General features: G+C 53.4%; 1 protein-coding gene across 3 annotated transcripts in view; it reads left to right on the forward strand.

Moving 5' to 3' along the window:
• Positions 1 to 18,150, forward strand: part of PCSK6 (proprotein convertase subtilisin/kexin type 6) — a 186,251-nt gene extending 168,101 nt beyond the window's left edge. For all 3 annotated transcript variants that reach the window (XM_027570880.2, XM_027570881.2, XM_027570882.2), the window contains 6 exons: positions 360 to 556; positions 2,161 to 2,248; positions 5,592 to 5,695; positions 10,298 to 10,427; positions 15,617 to 15,729; positions 16,681 to 18,150. In XM_027570880.2, coding sequence (XP_027426681.1) covers positions 360 to 556; positions 2,161 to 2,248; positions 5,592 to 5,695; positions 10,298 to 10,427; positions 15,617 to 15,729; positions 16,681 to 16,778 — 730 coding nt within the window. In that variant the 3' untranslated portion in view covers positions 16,779 to 18,150. The remainder of the gene's footprint in view (positions 1 to 359; positions 557 to 2,160; positions 2,249 to 5,591; positions 5,696 to 10,297; positions 10,428 to 15,616; positions 15,730 to 16,680) is intronic.
• Positions 18,151 to 19,295: the final 1,145 nt, after the last annotated feature.

A 19,295-nucleotide genomic window follows, 5' to 3' on the forward strand; every position in this document is an offset into this window, starting at 1 on the left:
ACCAAGCGGTGAGGTTGCTGCAGAGCTAAAAAAGTCAAATACCATCATCCAGGTGCTATTGAGCGCCCCCTCTGGGGAGACTTTGAAAGGCAAGCATTCCGAGGTTCTTATCCAATCCGGGACCCTCTCCCTCAGGAACCTCTCAGCTGTGCTCACCAAGTCCATGGCCATACATGGTTTAACCTTCACCCCGGGGCCTTTGTTTCCCTCCGAGTTTTGCTGACTTAGGGGGTGGAGGGACAGCTAGAATTTCCTCTCCAGCTAGGTGCCCTGCCTTAGCAGAACCCAGCAGTGCAGTAGGCTTCCAGGGTGGCGGCGGGCGGGGTTGGAAAGGTTCTCTGTGGCTCCTGATCCCACAGGAAGTGCGTGAGCGTGTGCCCCCTGGGCTACTTTGGGGACACAGCAGCAAGACGCTGTCGTCGGTGCTACAAGGGGTGTGAGACCTGCTCGGGCAGGAGCCCAACCCAGTGCCTGTCCTGCCGCCGCGGGTTCTATCACCATCAGGAGATGAACACCTGTGTGACATTCTGTCCTGCTGGATTTTATGCTGACGAAAGTAAGTGCATGTCTGTGTGCATAGGAATGATGAGTCAGCCCCCCTCTCTGGGCTGGGGTCCCTTCTCCTGGGAGAATTTCCCCAGGGAATCTGGCACCAGCTTATGGACCTGGTAGTCAACATTGGGAGAAAGCCCTTCCTAGGAAGAGCTGCAGAGCTGAAATCGGGATTCAAGTATGGGCAGAAGGTTTTCAGTCCTTTAAAGACAAAGAGGAGCCTCCGGGCCAGTGTTAATTGGGCTCAGCAAAGATGGGTTAGTCTTTGTGGCACATTTTACAGGTAGTGACCACACCCCTAAGAGGTGGGTGATGCTTTCCTGGTCTTGCAGATGAGAAAACGAAGCTGAGAGACGGCACAAGGCCCACAGCTAGTAATGGCACGGGTGGGACTTGAACTCAGAGCCGCAAAACCAGGGGTCCTGCTGTTCCACCAGGCCCAGGAAGGTGGGTGGATGGGGCGGCTCTGGGACTCAGGACCCCAAGCCAGGGTTTCACCAACGCACCTCGCCCCAGAAGAGGCAAAAGACAGGGCCTGGGTTAAATAGATGGGGGACGGTTCTCAAGTTCAAAGAAGCTACCGTTTTGACGTTGGCAATTTGTGTAGGTCAAAGCCTTCCCACAGAGGCCCTTGCTAGGCAGGAGGGATCATTGATCCAGCCTGTGATGGCATTACAGTTCTTCCTATGGAGGAGCCAGGAAATCTTTAAAGACATATAAAGCCACCGTAGAACCAGAATCTCTTTAGAGGAAAAACCAATTATCTCGCAAGATGCATTTCACTGCCTTTGCAAACACCTGCCCTGGGCTACCAGCCAGGCCTGTTTTCCGGGTGGAGGTTCCTTCATCCCCACCCTGCTCCCAAAGCAAGAATCAGCGACCCTCATTGACGCAGCATCCTCGCTGAACAGCTGCTGCCTGTGTGTAAAGCCACGTATGGGGCCCCGAGGAGGAGGCACAGGGTGTAGCAAACAGCCCTGAGCTTCCAGGCCCAGACGCAAGGTGGTGATGATGAGGCGCCAGAAGGAAAGACCGGATAAGAACAGGCAAATGCTCTCGAGGTTGTGATCCAGCATTTCCCCAGGAGGTGTGATGGGCGTCCTAGATTTATGTCTCAGTCTTTGTAACTACCAAGTCTTCAGTAAGGTCCCCTATGAAGGCACCAGTGGGCAGCTCTGAGGCCTTTGCAGGTTCCAACCCTGTCACTATATATATATATATATATATATATATATATATATATATATATATATAAAGACTTACACCTGATTAATCTCTGCTCAGTCAGCCAGGAACTGGTTTCAGTCCTGGTTGAAACAAACAGAAGCAGAGCATGTCTCCTCTGGAAAGGGTCCCCACTCCAAAGCCTCGAGGTTGTGTAAGGGCTTTCATTTACTCCCGAAAGGAGAGTCGAGAGACCTGTGATCCCACACGTGGGCCTGCGGTCTGGACGTGCCCTCTGGCTATTTGATCACTCTGTCATCCCTCCTGGAGGCTGACACCAGTGACGAGCTGTTCTATCAACACCGCTTTGAAATGCCAGAGTCTTCTTTGCCCAGGATTGAGTCACATCTGTTCTTCTCCTTCTCTTCTCATCTTTTTCTCCAGGTCAGAAAAATTGCCTTAAATGCCACCCAAGCTGTAAAAAGTGCATTGATGAACCAGAAAAATGTACTGTTTGTAAAGAAGGATTCAGGTAAAACCCTCCTTCAGACCTGAAGAACGGCAGAGTGTTTGTGCTTTTTTGTTGTTTGTTTCTGTCATTGGTTTACCCAGTTTTGGCAACTTTTTCCTAAAAGTTAAAAGCAGAGGCCCAAAGCCCTCCAAGGTAAAGATTCTGAGTCTAGAAACCAGAGTTCCACTTGGAGATTGATGTTTAAAACAGAAAGTTAGGGGGCCCCTGGGTGGCTCAGTTGTTGAGCGTCTGCCTTCAGCTCAGGTCATGATCCCAGGGTCCTGGGATTGAGCCCTGTGTTGGGCTCCCTGCTCGGCGGGAAGCCTGCTTCTCCCTCTCCCCCTCCCCCTGCTTGTGTTCCCTCTCTCTCTCTCTCTCTCTCTCTCCAAATAAATAAGTAAAAATCTTTAAAATAAAATAAAATAGAAAGGTAGGGGAAAGGTAAAATCTCTACCTTTTATGCAGTACTTGGGGAACTAGTGAAAGCAAAAATCAGCCCTACCATATAAAGCAGAGTGGCTGCTGGGAAGGTGAGGATTCTAACGAGCTCCCGCTTTCAGGCACCAGTAACAGCATCCACTCCCGTGCCCCTCCCATTGCAGGAGGCATTGCGAAGCCCACCCTCCCTCTCTAGTCTCTGCCTTCTCTTTTTCCCCAGCTCTGGTATCTCCTTCCCCGCTCTGGGAGTTTGCTCCCTGGGGATGCTTTTTAGATACCTGGTTTTCCCTCTCCCCCCAAGCTCGGCACACATCTGCTTTAAAAACATTTTACTGGGTTAATGATTTTTATTGGAATATTTTGAAATGTTTGTTTAGCCCATTGAACGTAACCAAACTGCACTGAATGCAACCAAATAAACATAACATTACATGTTCCTCCAAGTTACTGTCTAGAGCTTAGAAAACATTGTATTCAGAACTATGCTATGAACACTCCCATAGTCCACGGACTAGAACCAGGGTCTGCATGTTAAGGAAGAAAGGGAAGGGTCCTTGAGAGCGATGCTTCCCCCCTGGAGTAAGCGCACGGAATTACCAGGGCTCCTGTTCAAATGCAGATTCTGGTCTAGCCGGCTTGGAGCAGAGCCCGCTGCTCTACATTTCTAACAGGCTCCCAGATGATGAGGATGCTGCCAGGACTGAAATTCACCAGTAGAGCTGAATGTTTTTGCAGTAGGTACTGATGAGAACAATTTTACAAGCCCTTCTTCCAGATGCTTGTAAATAGTGCCTCATTTAAATCTTCACAGCAACCTAGGACATAGATACTATTTTTTTTTAAGATTTTATTTATTTGAGAGAGAGAGTGCGTGAGTAGGGGGAGGGGCAGAGGGAGAAGCAGGTGTGACGTGGGCCTCGATCCCAAGACCCTGAGATCAGGACCTGAGCCGAAGGCAGACGCTTAACCAACTGAGCCACCCAGGTGCCCCTGGGATATTGATAATATTACTCCCATTTTACTCACTGGGGAGAGAAACTGTTTGCCCAGGAAGTGCGACGACGCTGCCTTCATGAGGTCCCCCTTAGCCTGCCCTTACTCTTCCAGATCAGGGAGAGGAAGATCAGAAGAGAAGCAGGTCCCCGGCCCAAGCTCCTGGGAGTCTGGAGAGAGGCAAGGGAAGCAGGACCCCCAGAGTCACACATCACGCCCGTGGTCCTGTAAACCTGTTGGCTGGACAAGGCAGGATTAACAGTGGAAGGATGAAGTGGTCAAGGAAGGAGGTCCCCAAAGGGGAAAGGTGGCATTGAGCTGGGGGCCACAGCTGGGGGCCCCGAACAGGCACCTCCCCACCTGGGCTCCCAAACCCCAGGCAGGTGTCAGCGGTTCGGAGGAGGCAGGGGAAAGGCTCTGTGGGTCCAACTCACTGGAACTTGTTTCCTGCCTTGGGAGCACTGGGGGAGTCCCAGGGAGCTGGTTTCTGGGTCCTGTCCTGTGGGAGAGAGGAGGTCAGCTGCTCAGGTCAGGAATAGGGTCACGTACAGAAAATGCCCACCAAGGAGGAGCCACCCAGATGGAAGCAGCAGTTCCAGGCACAACAAGCATTCAGAGAGGCATGCAAACTCGGAAAACATCGTCAGCCATAATCCACAGAAAGCTTCCTTTTATTGCCCAATATCCTTTTAAGCTATGGCTTCAAATCATCACTGTCACGTTAAAGCGGGAGAGCGGCCAAGCTGCTGACTCGCAGCCATCCATCTCTTTAGGGGATAAATGCAGGAAGAGTTCGAGGGGAGACATCAGTTACTAAAGACTGGATTTAACTGCCAGTCTTGGTGGCCCTGGAGCCCCGAGCCCGCACCCGCCATGGATGCAGAGAGGCTTCCAGACCCCCTGACACCTCCCCACAAAACACAGGATTCTCTGGATCTCGCAAACACGCCAGAGCACTTGTCCCCTGCACCTGGTGGCAGACAGTTTACGACGTGTGCTTCAAACGCAGTGTAATCCTGCGAACTGAAGAAATCCTCGTAGCAGACACACTACCGTATGCCAGATGACCATTGCAGGGTTTCACGAGTCTTTGCTCATTTAGTCCTCGAAACAAGCCTTCCGATGCGGGAGCCATGCTTGTCCCAGTGCACAGGAGAGGAGACAGGTGAGGGGGCAGCCCATGCTGGCTTACCCGGGGTCGGGGTGGCACAGCTAGGAAGTGGCCAAGGCAGGATCCCGGAATGGGCAGTCCGGCTCCAGAGAGGATTCCAGAGTCCACACACTTGTAGGTTCTGCTGCATCGTGAGCAAGGTGAAGTAGGCATCCACGGGCTGAGCCAGGAAGGAAGGAAGGGCATCAGGCGGGCCCTGTCAGGTCCCAGGAGCGGATTTGATTTCCAGTTCGTTGTGAGGCACCACCGAAGGTTTCAAAACATTGAGGGTAGAGTCAGGCATGGATCGGGCTTTTTGGACCCGTCTGGCCACCGCCACCCCCATTCACACGTCATCAGTGCTCACGCTTCGTGGAGGGCTGGGATTGGTCAGACTGAGCCAGCCTGCCACCAGGGGTGACCCACACAAGCTCACTTTCTCCTCTTGGGGTTTGGCTTCCAGTTTGGTTCATGTCGGTGAAGAGAAGCCAGCGCAGACCAAGAGAGAGCCTGAGGACTCGGCCCCGGGGATTTGGGGATGGAGCCTGGGGCTTCTGGGTCCAGGGCATCCCTTCCTGCTGGGCCTCGAGCTGGCTTAGGACCACTCTTTCCCTGCTTTCGTTAGCTTGGAACTCAAGCGACACAAAGAGCTGTGCTTTAGCAACTTTCCTTTCCTCTCATGAAAGGCGATTGAGAGCAGATCGTAATTTCATTGGAATTTTGGAAGGGGTATGAAAACAAGCTTTCTTTTTTTTTTTTTTTCTTTTCTTTTCTTTTCAACAGCCTTGCACGGGGCAGCTGCATTCCAGACTGTGAACCGGGCACCTACTTTGATTCTGAGCTAATCAAATGTGGGGAATGCCATCACACCTGCCAAACCTGTGTGGGTAAGTTTATCACCTGCAGGGGTCTTGCTTTCATTATGCCCAACGGTGGGAACCTGGGTCACTGACTCTGGGCGAACTGTCTCAAAGCCAGGAAAACCCTAAGACTCCCTGGGCTTCGCTGGGTATTACAACATTCAATCACAGGGGCCCTTCCAGGGGACCCGAGTGGGGGGAGGGGGAAGGGGGAAATTAGCGTTTAATGGGTACAGAGTTTCAGTTGGGGGAGATGAAAAAGTTCCGGAGATGGATGGTGGTGACGGACGGCTTCATGCCAGTGCAGATGTATTTCATGCCACTGAACCGTACCCTTAAAAACGGTTACTATGGTAAATCTGATGTTCTGTTCCTTTTCTCACAATTTTAAAAATTCAAAATAAAGAAAAACCATAAGACCTCACTTTGAATGAGCCAGCCTGGGTTTCCCTGTCATGAGAAGCCCAGCCAGGCGGCGGATGCTCTGGGGCCGCGGAGGGAAGCGAACGCTCAGGAGCTGCTTTGCCTGGAGCTCAGCCCTGCCGTCAGAAAGGCAAGAATATAAAGCTTCCGAGAAGTGGGGGCAGATTCCGGTGGTGAAGCCAAGGAGGCTCTCTAAAAACACAGCCTTCCTTCTTTGTACCTAGCTTTCATTTTGAACATTTTACTCAAAGAGGAAAAGGCTTCTATAAACAAGTTTATGTGTATTCTAATTCTCCACAAAGAGATAGCACAGATGTCTCCCAGGCACCGTTTTCATGCAGAAGAGCAGAGAATGTGCTCGTTTTATGGGGTTTCCTGTTGCAGAGCTATTCGCACTAGATGTTGAAGTGCATTATGAGTTTTGTGGGCTCGGATACACTACAGGTTAAGTCTTCTCCTCCTGACCCTCATGTGAGCCCCACGTGGGCATCAGCTGTGCTTTCCAGGTGTGGACAGGAAGCGAGGCTGTGGCCAGGGCCGGCACCCCAGAAGCCTGCAGGGGATGTGCCTTCCTGGGACACCCTTCCTGGTACAACCCCACAGTAGCAGGAGCTCAGCAGTTGGAAGTGTTCTCCACCCCTGGCCGTTCAGCTGTTCTTCCTAGCCATTTGCCCTCTTATTTTTTTGCTCTCATTCTTATTCTTTGTTTTCTTTGTCCCCTTGTTTAGCCCAGGTTGATTAAGGAGCATCGCTGATGTCACTTATTTAAATTTCAGAGTCACCGTATCCATAAAATTCAGAAGTGTCCCTTTACACCGCTTTTGGTTTCAATAATTCAATTTACTTTTCTTGCTTTTGGTTTCAATAATTCAATTTACTTTTCTTTCTCCGTGGCCCCAGGCTGCCTGTTGGCAAACAGCTTTATAGAGATGCTTATAGTTTCTCTTATCTCAACACAGTGACTTTTCTGTCACTTCAGGCATTTAATTCAAGGGCTTCAGGGCTAGGCTGTCTGGGGGAATGGGGGGTGTCTCCCTTCCTCCATGTGCCTGCCTGCCTGGCTTCTTCCTTCTGAGCTCCTGACATGCACACATCCACTCCCTGGCAGCTTCCCCGGGAGAGGACCTACTTCTCTGCTCTGAGTTGCCTGGAGGTTTTTTGCTACGTGTCAGATGTGAGTCTGTGTCAGAAGTTGCTGTTCTTAGGTTTCAGCTCCCCACCCCCTGGAAGCCCCAGGCCCACCCACCTAGCCTTCCCCTCCGTGCCCCAACTCAGTGATCATTGCTGCCCATCACCAATACAAGGGCATGGTCATGGGCAGGGTGGTGGTCAGGGACAAGTGCAGGGTGGGACATGGTGGCTTCTGTTTCCACCCGGGGCTGGCAGTGCCCCAGGGCATTTGGACAAGCCTCTTGCCTATCCTGGTCCAGATACCCAGAGTCCTGGTACAGAGGATGTGACCCCTTGGGGTTGCCTGACAGCTGTGGGTTGCTGTAGAGGACCCGTGGGACAGGGAGGTGCCTGGCTCAACTTGTCCCCAGCTGGGGCATGGCACACTGGTCAGGACTGTGCAGCTGGTAAAGCATATGCATGACGAGTTGAGGGGTGGTGACCCAGGTCCGTGTGAGGGTCAGTCCTCACCCATGGGCATCCCTTCCTCAGGCCTCTGCCCAAGGGAGAAGGGCATGCAATAGCAGATAAAAGCTCCAAGACAGCTGGAGAGAGAGATTGCAGAAGGAAAGCATGTTATATGTTAGTACCCTTAATGGCACATTTTTCCTGCATTTGGAACAAGGACCCCACGTGTTCACTTTGTAGTAGGCCCCACAAATGAGGTATTGGGTCCCGAGTAAGCAAACCCCATTTTGCTCTTAGTGTTAGGATCTGTGGATGCTTTGCAAGTATCTGAAGCCCTGTAAAGACTTGTGACTTAATAGAATCCTTAAGAGACTTTGGGTTCTAAAGTTCATAGATTGTGGGAATTGTGAAAACAGTTGGTCCTGAAAATTTGTGTTTAATCAGCTTTTTTTGTTGCGGCAAAATCTCCCTATCATCATTTTGCCATCTTAACTATTTTTAAGTGTACATTTCAGTGGCATTAAGTCTTTCACATTGTACCTCACCACCATCCGTTTCCGGAACTTTCTCCTCTTCCCCAGCTGAATGTGCTTCATCCACTTTCAAGCTTAGTAAATGGAACTTTTAAAAATAAATACAATTGACCCTTGAACGACGTGGGTTTGACCTGCGCGGGTCCACTTAGACATTGATTTCTTTCAGTAAATACAGTAGAGTAAATGTATTTTCTCTTCCTTATGATTTTCTTAACCATTTTCTTTTCTCTAGCTGACTCTATTGTAAGAATGCAGTATATAATACATATAACACACAATATGTGGTAATTGACTGTTTATGTTATCAGAAAGGCTTCTGGCCGACAGTAGGCTCTTAGTAGTTAAGTTTTGGGGGAATCCAAAATTATATGCAGATTTCTGACATCATGAGGGGTTGGGGCCCCAACCCCTGTGTTGGTCAAGGGTTGACTATACAAACACAAACGGGGGTTCTTTCCCACCACAGAAGCTCTTTAGGCATTAAGGACCCTAGTGACCAAGGCAGGAGAATGTGGGTAACAGGGTTCAGCAGGGGAGGCCCCAGCAGGGACAGCCACAGAGACCGCACAGCTCCTGAGGCTCTGGGCTTCCAAGGGCCAAGTGGCTAATGCCAGATGCTCCCTGGAGATAAATGATGGGGGCCGGCGGGGGGCAAAGCACAGGAGCAGTCTTCCATCTACAATGACATAACATAACTGGACAGAAACCCTGCACGTTTGTGGGGCATTGTGGTGAAGGAAGGAGGACATCCCACATGGACACTATGGGTGGGTAGGCAGTTGTTCATTATGGAGGCCCTTGACCCCTAAGGGTTCCTGCTTCTGCATCCCACTCACAATGCTGGATGAGCTCAGAATTCCCTTTCAGGCCTAAAGTTGTGGTTCTGAGAGATGAAACCAGCTGCCAGAGCACTGAGCCTTGGGGCTGGTGGGACCACCCTGCAGACCCCTGTCTGCAAGGGGGTCTTCCCTTGACACAGCCAAGAGGCCCCTTCTAAGTCCAGAAGCTACTCCAGGAAGAGAGCCCGAGATCACTGCCTTAGCTGCCAGGCCTCAACCAAAGACCGCAGTGGACTTAGAGGACGAAGTTTAACAAGGGTCTGTGTTTACCATACGCATCTAAGATGGCTTCTTCCCCATGTTCAACCCCCTAAGCTATCAGCCAGTGGCCACCTTGCTGCCTCTGACACCCCATCAGGTGCTTCTCAGTGACATTTGGCAGAGTAGACTCCCACGCATACTGCTTGTTAAATGAGTGAATGAACAAATGAGCAGACTGATAGCAGTTTCTTCATTCTAGACCAACGTCTGCCGCAGGCTGATGAGTCCACTTGGTTGACCTGCAGGTTCTCCCTCTTGGTCCTTCCTTCTGAGCTTTTGTCTCTTGGGGTTCCCATTCCCCACTCCATAAGCCCTTAGTTGTTTGTTCTCTGTTGTCAAAAATGGCCTGGTTGTCCACACGACTGCCTGTCCACACCATCCACCCCCCAGATCTCTTCCTTTGCTTTTCCCACATCAGGGTGATCTGTCCCACGTCAGCCATTGATACAATGTTAAATTTCCTAGAGGAACAGGCAGAAATAAGGATAATAACATAGCTTATTTAACCCAGTGTGCCTAAAATATTATCATTTCAATATAGAATGAATATAAAAAATAAGCACTTTTTCATTCTGTTTTTATGCTAAGTGTTTGGAATCCAGTGTGTTATGGATTCTGCATTTCCAGCACGTCTCAGTTTGGTGCAGCCACATTTCAAGTGCTCCAAGCCACACAGGGCTACCTCCAGCAAAAAGCAGTAGGACCGAGGCCTGTTGGCAAGGAAATATTTGGAGTCAGGGCCATCAGACATGGCACAGGCAGTGGGAAGTATGCTGAGCCTGGCTCATGCCTCCACATCCCTCCCTATGAAATGGGGATGTGGGTGAAGATGGCCTGGTACAGACAGAGGGTGGGCACCTGGGAACCCCAGCTGCGGTGGTGGACATGGGGCATCCGGACCGTACTCCAGATCCCCAGGGCACTGTGGCAGGCCTGGAACGTGGTCACAGGCGGGCGGTCCCTGACATCTGCTTCTGTCCCACACCCCCCAGGGCCCAGCAGAGAAGAATGTATTCACTGTGCGGCAAACTTGCACTTCCAAGACTGGAAATGTGTGTCAGCCTGTGGTGAAGGTTTCTATCCAGAGGAGATGACGGGCTTGCCCCACAAAGTGTGCCGAAGGTACGCAATCCTTTAGGACGGTCTTCCTGGCTCAGACCAAGATTGCTGGGGAAGGGATGGGGAGCCTGGGTGGCTCAGTCGGCTAAGCGTCCTACTTTTGATTTCGGCTCAGGTCATGATCCCAGGGTTGTGAGATCAAGCCCCACGTCGGGCTCCATGCTCAGCAGAGTCTGCTTGAGATGCTCTCTCTCCCTCTCCCCCTGCTCATGCTCTCTCTCTTTTTCTCAAATAAATAAATAAATCTTGGGGCACCTGGGTGGCTCAGTCATCAGGCATTTGCCTTCGGCTCAGGTCATGATTCCGGGCGCCTGGGATCGAGTCCCACATGGGGCTCCCTGCTCAGTGGGGAGCCTGCTTCTCCCTCTGCCTGCCACTCTCCCTGCTGTGCATTCTCTCTCTCTCCCTCTCTCTCTCTGACAAATCAATCAATCAATCAATCTTCAAAATAAATAAATAAATAAATCTTAAAAAAAAAAAAAAAAAAGGATTGCCAGGAATGGTGGTTGCCTGTGTGAGTGAAGTAGCAGCCAGAGGGCCAAGTCTGGTGGCCTCTTCCCTGGGGCTGGGGAGGGTGCCACACCACATCACTGTAGAGAGTGCCGTAGGTATGGTGGGGTACCAGAACCCATTTAGAGCGGAGGGGTCCCCTGTAGTTGGTGATTGCCAAGGTCACAAGTTCGTCGGTGGCTTTCATTCCTTTGTTCATTTAATGAGTTTTGAGTGCCGGGCGCTCTGTAGCTGGGTCAGGGCAGGGAGCAGAATAACAGGGTGCTTGCCTGGTGGTACTCACACCCCCGTAGCAGACTCCACAAGAGCTCCCCTCTGTGCCACAGCCCAGGATGCAGTCACACTGGTGGTAATTAAGGAAACCATGTGGTTGGTTTTGTTTTGTTTTGTTTTTCATTTTACATTAGAGAAAATTTAGGTCCAATGTCCTCATTCTAAAACCATTCCCTATGCAGTCGGTGAACATAGACTGTAACCCCTCTCACTCTCCTTTCCATGTGTGTCTGCATTGTGCACCGTTCTTGTTTGGTGGCTTCCAGCCCTGTAGTTTTCCTTCTCTTTCTCACTGGATGTGAGCCATGGAAGAAGAAGCCGTTTGTTTGGGTGTCCTCTTGTCTTGCTGAATTGTTACTGCCTTTCCTCGGGACTTCATAACTTAGATCCCAGGACAGGCAGGGCAGCCCGTCTTATTCAGGGTGAGAGCAATAATGAGGTGGTGCAGGGCGGACTGGGTAATAATGATGATGGAGGTGGAGGAGGGGTCTTCCCTCTGAAATAAACTCAAGACTAGGGAACCCTGGAGACGCATACTATGGCAGGGCTGGGGAGACCTTGCCCTGTCTTCCGGCTCACAGATGGGGACACACAGTGGGGTTGCCTCCCCAGGCTGTGTTTAAGAACTGCTCTGGGTTCTAATTTATTCTCTTAAAACAAAAATAAGCGGGGCACCTGGGTGGCTCAGTCAGTTAGGCATCTGCCTTTGGCTCGGGTCATGGTTCTGGGGTCCTGGGATCAAGCCCCACATCGGGCTCTCTGCTCAGCAGGAAGCCTGATTCTCCCTCTCCGTCTGCCTGCCACTCCCCCTGCTTGTGCTCTCTCTCTTTCTGTCAAATAAATAAATAAAGATTTTATTTATTTACTTGACAGAGAGAGACACAGCGAGAGAGGGAACACAAGCAGGGGGAATGGGAGAGAGGGAGAAGCAGACTCCCCGCTGAGCAGGGAGCCCGATGCGGGGCTTGATCCCAGGACCCTGGGATCGTGACCTGAGCCAAAGGCAGACGCTTAACGACTGAGCCACCCAGGTGCCCCGTAAATAAAATCTTAAAAAAAAAAAAAAAAGCAAACAAAACCTTACAGTCAGCCAATGAGAGATCACCAAGTCCTTGTACTTTTTTGACTCACCAAAGAAGGTCCCAAGGGGTTATGTATCTGGGCAGGAGTCAGCCCCCTCTTTTGAGCTGATTTGAAATAGGAAACTTGCCACCTTCATCCAGCTTTGCTGAATCCTATGTAGGATCCTCGGCATGGGTATCTGAAGTAAGCCTTTCATTTTAACGAGTCTGCTGGTTCAAGGGTAATTACACTAAGTACAGCAGCCTGGGGAGAATGTGGAATTAAACAGTGATAATCACTTTCGTTCATCAGATGCCCACAGGATGTTGGGCATCCCCATGAGTGTGGCCACCAGCCCCCCGTGGGGCACCCAGAAACTATGGCCTCCCCAGCCCAGGAGGCGAGAGGTAGGCAGCCCCCCAAGCCCCTCCTTGACATTAGGGGACAGCAGCTTCTGGGTGCTCATTTCCACAGGAGGGAAAGCTTCCAGGCCCAGAGGGGAGTCCAGTGCTGGGGCTCATACAGCAGATCTGGGAGATACTCCCCCAAGAGGAGCCCCACACAAGGCACTGAGGTGGTGAAATGCCTGCCTTTGGGGAAGCTTCCCTCTTTAGAGTCCCCTGGCTCCGAAGATCCCTTCCATGTGGATTCCCCCTGAAAGAATAGACTTGGGCTGCTTGGTTGTGCAGCTTTTAGGGTTTGGCCTCCTCCAGGCCCCAGGATGCTGCGTGGTACTGTGGCTAGCCCTGGCTGGTGGGTCCAGGACAGCTCCGTGGAAAAGCCAGGCCAGGAATCAGGCCTGCTGGGTTGGCAACCAGGATGCCAAGAAGACCCGCGAAATGAGGCCCAAAGTGGAAAGAGTCCATGATAAAGATCTCAAAAGAGTCCCTGGACACCCCCAAGGCTTAGTAAGAGGACCCAGAAGAGCAAGCAAGGACCTCTCTGAAGACAGAGAGCAATTCGGTGGGGTACGTGCCTGGGGGTGGTTAGCCTCTCATGCCCCCAGGCCTCCCCACTGTGCTCTGCCCCCTCCGCCCCCTGGGCCCCTCCCGGGTGATCAGTGGGGCAGAGACTTCAGGCCTGCCTTCTGCTTTGTTCTGTGCTCAGACTGAAGTGTGGGAAGACTTGCTGACCCTCACCCGGAACAGCCTAAAGGCGAACGGAAGGAAGAAGACCTGGCCCCTGCAGTGGAGCAGGGAAGAAGGGAAAAGGGGCTACAGTGGGCAGGCCCACTTCCAGAGTTTGCCAGGACAAAGCGGCCGTGGTGTTTTGTGGGGGAAGCAGGTGCCATAGAAAGTGACAGAACCAGAGGTGTTTGAAAGCCCCCTGCCTAAGAGGACTACCTGCGGGGCAGAAGGGAGCCAAGAGGGTCTTTCAGAGAAGCAGGGACCTCAAGGCAGTTGGTGGTGGTGATGGCGGGGGGGTTACCTGGAGGAGCATCATCCCACCCCGGGAACAGCATGATGCTGGATTCTTCCCCTAAGCTGGGACCTCCACATCCAAACCCAGGCTAGCCTACTCCTTGACCTGGGCCTTGTGAGCCCCCAAGCCGGGAGCTGCTCGGAGGCTGCCCAGGATTCTCTGCCTGCAGAACTGGGAGATAGTGAATGGTGTTGTGTTAAGCTGCCGGGTTTGGGGTAGTCTGTTACACAGCCATAGAAGACTGACACACCTGCATTCCCACTTGGGCCTGGCAGGGAGACCCCTGAGCTTGGTGGAAGAAGGCTTACTTCTCCAAATCCAAGCAGGTGGTCCTCTACCTTAGCACGCGCCACTCACTGTTACGTTGAAGCAGCCCTCAGCCACAGCCTGAGAGTGCTGGCCCCAGGCCTTTGAGAGGACTGATCCCCCATTGAAGAGTGAGGTGAGGCCCTAGTTCTGGTCCTACAGGGGTGGTGGTAAAAGAAGCCAGGAATCCCCGGGGGGAGTCATCCCTTGTGCTGTGGCATCGGGTCTGTGGCTGGGCCACCCCCAAGGCGCAGCAGGGCCGGGGCCAGACCGTAGCGGCTTCCCCAAAGTGCACAGTAACAGGGTCCCACCGAGCAGGCCCCGCCCTCCCCTCCAGGTTGTCTGCGGGGGGAGTGGTGGCCAAGCTCTCGCTATCGGAGGAAGACATCAGAAGGGCAAGTTTGCCTTCGGGATTTACCCATTTAGGAATACAGACTGCGGGCCTGAACTCCAGTGTGGGGGCCATCCTGCCCCAGAAGAACAAAACCCACCTCTCCTCCGGGCCGAGGGCGTGACCCACCAGGGGCTCCACGCAGGCAGAATCAAAGGTGAAATCAGAAGCCAAGGCTGCTTCGGGGAGAGGCCTACAGGAGCCTCGTTGATGGCATCTTGTCGCTGACTGGGCAGGTGGCATGTGTCCTCCGCAAAGACCTGGCCGCGCAGGGCCGAGGGGCGGGAGCCAGGCTCAAGCTCCGGATGCCCCGCCCACCCGGCCTGAGCTCCGCCTCCGGGGCGGTTCCACCTGCGGCGGGCATCCGCGGAGAAGGTGGGCGGCAGGCCGGAGCGCGGTGAGACCCAGTCACCAGGAGCTGGACTCAGAAAAGGCAGCAGGAGCGGATGCAGGCCCTGGGGCAGGGACGATCGGCTCTTTCTGTAGAGGGCCTGGTGGCCAGTAGTTTGGCCTCGGCAGGCCCTGTGGTCTCCGTCACAGCCATTCAGTTCTGCCGCGGTGGAAGCCCCCACAGATGATCTATAGATGAGCGAGTGACTGTTGCAGTACAACTGCTGGATGTGGCTTGCGGGCCGCCGTGTGCCGACCCTCCCCTGGGGTCACCGAACTCTGCATTAGAAAGAGCCCCGGGTTCCATCTCTGGGGCAGGAACTGGAAGAGCCTCCCCCTGCCCGCCTGCCCTGGGGGGAGGTCGGCATCACTGTGAAGGACGCTCAGCCTCGTGGGCCGCTGCGGTCCCCCAGGCCCGCTCCGGAAACGGGTTTGCCATATGCCTGTCCCTGAGTGCCAACCCTATGGCCGTCCGAGCTGGGCAGCTGCCCAGGGGTGCATGTGCTGATGCTGCTGGAGGAGCCAGCTGTGGGGTGGGTGCCACAGTGTCCAAGAATGTGTCCAGGTGAGCCACAGGGAGTCTGGGCCACCGGGACCTGAGCCCATCAACCCCCCACCGCGGGCAGGCTCCTGCCAACTGGCCATGACCGACTGCATCCCCCCCCCCCCCCCCCCCCCGCCAGGCAATAGTGCAGTCAGGCAGGTGGAAAGATGTGCAGACGCTTGACTGGGGTTTCACGCAGTTGCACGGCTGGTGCCGCGCAGGAGGGTAGGGGGGCTGCGGGAGGGGTGCCTGGTCCCTTCCCCCAGCAGCAGCATGAACCTTGTCCTCCCGCAGGTGTGACGAGAGCTGCCTGAGCTGCGAAGGCTCCAGCAGGAACTGCAGCAGGTGTAAGACGGGCTTCACGCTGCTGGGGAACACGTGCATCACCAACCACACGTGCAGCAACGGTGAGCGCCCGCGGGGCAGCGGGGACACCTCAGTTAACCTCGGGGCCGCTTTTGGAGGAGCTCAGCTCCCTGGCGTTTGGTCAAAGAGAAAGGAAAAGGAGATGCAGAACAGCGGACCCTCTGAACGGGTGTGCGGGCCACTCCTTTGGGTGACCATCAGGGACGCCTCTCAACCTCGTTCTGTCCCGTGGAGCCGTCTCTGGCCCCGCCCCGGGCGAGCAGAAACCCGGCGGGCCCTGCGGAGCTCCACATGGCCTCCTTGCCTTGGTGTTTGGTCGTTTCTTTGGTTTGCAGAATTGTGTGCTTTCAAAGGCTGGGAAGCACCCTCTGTAGGATGACACCTGCTCAGGTTATGTATCCAGCCCGGGAAAGTGGGGCGGTCACAGGAGGGTCTCCCAGGTGCCATCACCAGCCAGGCAGCTTCAAAAGCTAGCAGCCAGCTGGGATGGGCTGGCCTCCTTCCCTCTTCCCCTTCCCCTTTCCATTAGCCTTGACATTGCTCTCCCTCCTATCCCATCTGGTTTGGGGTGCTCCCAGGATGCGGGAGCAGCCTCCATGCCTGTCCCTCCTAGCTTCTCGCCACCCCCAGAGTCTTCCTACTAGGTTTCCCCCACCACAGTTATCTAGAAAGACAGGTGCACAGGAGCCCTGAGGCCCGGCTGGTGCAGCGCCCCTCCACCCTCCACACTGCCTCAAGTCCCCCACCCCCGGTCTATCCCCGCATGAACCCCTGCGTGCTAGGTGCCCCCTCTGCCACACCAGGCTTCGCATGGCGCGGGACGACGGTGAGGGCCACCCTGGCGCTGTCCCCACTTTCTCTGTGACCCCCGGTTCCCTCCCCGCCCCCGCCCGGTCCATCATGGGAGCCAGAGAAAGGGGATGGTTGGAACAATCCTAACAGGCCCCAAAGTCTGACACGTCCCCCCTTTCTCGTTCCTGGTGGGACCCCAGCTGACGAGACATTCTGTGAGATGGTGAAGTCCAACCGGCTCTGTGAACGGAAGCTGTTCATTCAGTTCTGCTGCCGCACGTGCCTCCTGGCGGGGTAGGGGCACCCAGCTGACCGCAGAGGGCCGGGCCCCTCCTTTCCGGCCGTCCACCTGCCTCCTCTCCAGACTGTCAGCCCGAGCCTGTCGCAGGGGTGCCCCACACCCGACAGCTTTATCTCCCCAGGAGCAAGGTCCTTCTGCGGCATTCCTGAGCACTCGGCCCAGATGGGTGGTGGGCCTCGAGGCGGTGTCCCTCAGACAGTGGTCGCCTCTCAAACTCTGCTTGCTGGCTCCGTTCTTCTGGCAGACCCCCCCCAACGGGAACGACAGGAATGCCGGAATCCACAGCTCCGGCTTTGGAGCAGCTTCTGGGACCGTAAGTTTACTGAATCTTCAAGACCAAAGCAGAAAGGCAAGATGCTTGGCTTCACACATCACTCTTCTCCCCGTGCTTTCGTGCAGCCTCAGTGAATCTCCCCTGCCAGGCGCGGGCCCCGGGCTCCCGGTGTGGGATGCCCGGCCCGGTGCGCACCTCCTCCCCCGCCGGGCACAGAGCACTCTGGGGACGGTCTGGTCAGACTGTAAATAAGATAGACTTGGGGGCATGAAATACATGACCACTGGGGAGGACGTCTGTTTCTCCACAGTCAGCTACTTCTGGAGCTGCAGCGAAGTCTTAGAATGTCCCATTCCACATCTGGATGGGAAGACCCTTCCTTTCTCCACCGCCCTGTCCTGGAGGTGAACCAAGTGCACCTTGTCACCGCGTTCTGTCGTGTCTCCAGGAGTCTCCTGGTCCGAATGATCACCTCGACCTGACGCAGAGCCTTCTGAGGAGGGTCCCCAGGAGGCATCCCCGGGGGGCCAGCCACAAGGAGCCCCAGTGACTTAAGCAATTCCTCTTCCCAAAATGGAAACCCAGCCCAAGAGTCATTAATCCTATCACTGCCCATTTCGTGGAATTGCTTTTGAAATACACTTGGCCTCTGCTCGCCGGGAGACTTGTTCCTAAGGTGGATGCTCCTGTGTCTGTGTACTATGAGCCTAACAACACGGTTGGATTTATTTCTGCCAAACCTGTGTAGGCATTTTATAAGCTACATGTTCTAATTTTTACCAATGTTAATTATTTTGACAAATATTTCATATATTTTCATTGAAATGCAGACCTGCTTGATCAGTTCCCTTCAATATGGGAGTGACATTTGCCTTAAATTTTTTCGAGCTCGTTCTCCATTTTTGTCCTGCTCCCCTCTTTGACCGTAATGCATTTGCCTTGTCCCCTAGGAGCTGGGGGAACTCAGCTATTGTTTTTTGAATCCACAACTTCAAAAGATAAATTCACAAAGCAACTACAATGTTAACCCTAAGTTAATAAAAGTGTTAACATCCCATGACAAAGAAGCCCGTATTTCTTTCCAAGGCACAAGGATGAAACCTGGGGGTTGACCGATGTGTGAAATGGCTTTATTTATGGTTTTGGATCTCTTTGATGTCATTAAGTGGAAGGTCTTCGGGCTTTAGCGAATGTTGGTGTAATGAAGTCACGGGAGAAATCCCAGAGTTCCAGGCTCAGGGTGTCCTTTGGTAACTGACCTTCTTCGGGCCACCAAAGCCCCGTTGGGTGGTGGGGCTGGATATAGGGATGCCTGCCTCCTGTCAAGGGGGCGCCCTCCGCAGCCCGGACCACATGCCTCTTCACCTATAGCTGCCAAGTAGGACTTAATTAGGTCACAGCTTGTCTTTTCACAGTGACTGAAATCCCTGTACCCACGGTTTTTTGTGCTGCATGGGATTTTTATCATGGCCTCTCTTTGAGCTCAGAAGCTTGTACTTGCTGGGAATCCAGCACATTTTTGGCATTTATTTGCAGCCTTTATGGCTACAAATAAAGGAAATGCACCAATTACAACCGACTTAGGGAAAAACAAAAGTGGGTGAGGGGCCCTGGTTTAGGACTCCAGGGTTGACTCGGAATTTCAGGAAGGGTGCAGCTTGGCCTTGGGAACCCTGGGGCCAGCATTAAATGTGACCTGGACCCTCATTGCCTGTAGTCTGTCCTCCTGGCCTCTCCAGTTAGGACAAATGACAAGACCACTGACATCTCCCAAGCAAAACTGGTACAGATCAAACTCCCTAGGTAAGCTTTCTGAATCTGCTTCTTGGCCCTGGTTATCCTGCTTTGTATCAGTGTTCATCCAGCCCCATCAGCTGTGGCCACGGAGACAGTTTATATAGTAGAACACGGCTGCAGGGAACTTTCCAGCAACCTCAGAGATAGAGGAGGGGAGCACTGTGTAGCTCTCAGCAGGTGGGGGTAGGCCATACAACCTGACAGCTACCCACCATGAGCATGACACCAGGAGCTGTCAATGTGAGGCAACGAAGGAATGAGTTAGTGTGTTCGGGAGCCAGTAGCCAGGACTAGGGCAGAATATTGGTAAGGGTTCAACATCTCCCATGAGACTGACATTGAATCAAAACCAGCAATTGCTAAGTATCTCTGGTTCAAGGCACCATTTTAGCCCCCTGGAGCTCTTTAGCCACTGAGAGCTATGGTCTAACATGTTTGGGACT

The sequence above is a fragment of the Zalophus californianus genome, chromosome 6 (assembly GCF_009762305.2).
Source record: "Zalophus californianus isolate mZalCal1 chromosome 6, mZalCal1.pri.v2, whole genome shotgun sequence".
NCBI lineage: Eukaryota > Metazoa > Chordata > Mammalia > Carnivora > Otariidae > Zalophus > Zalophus californianus.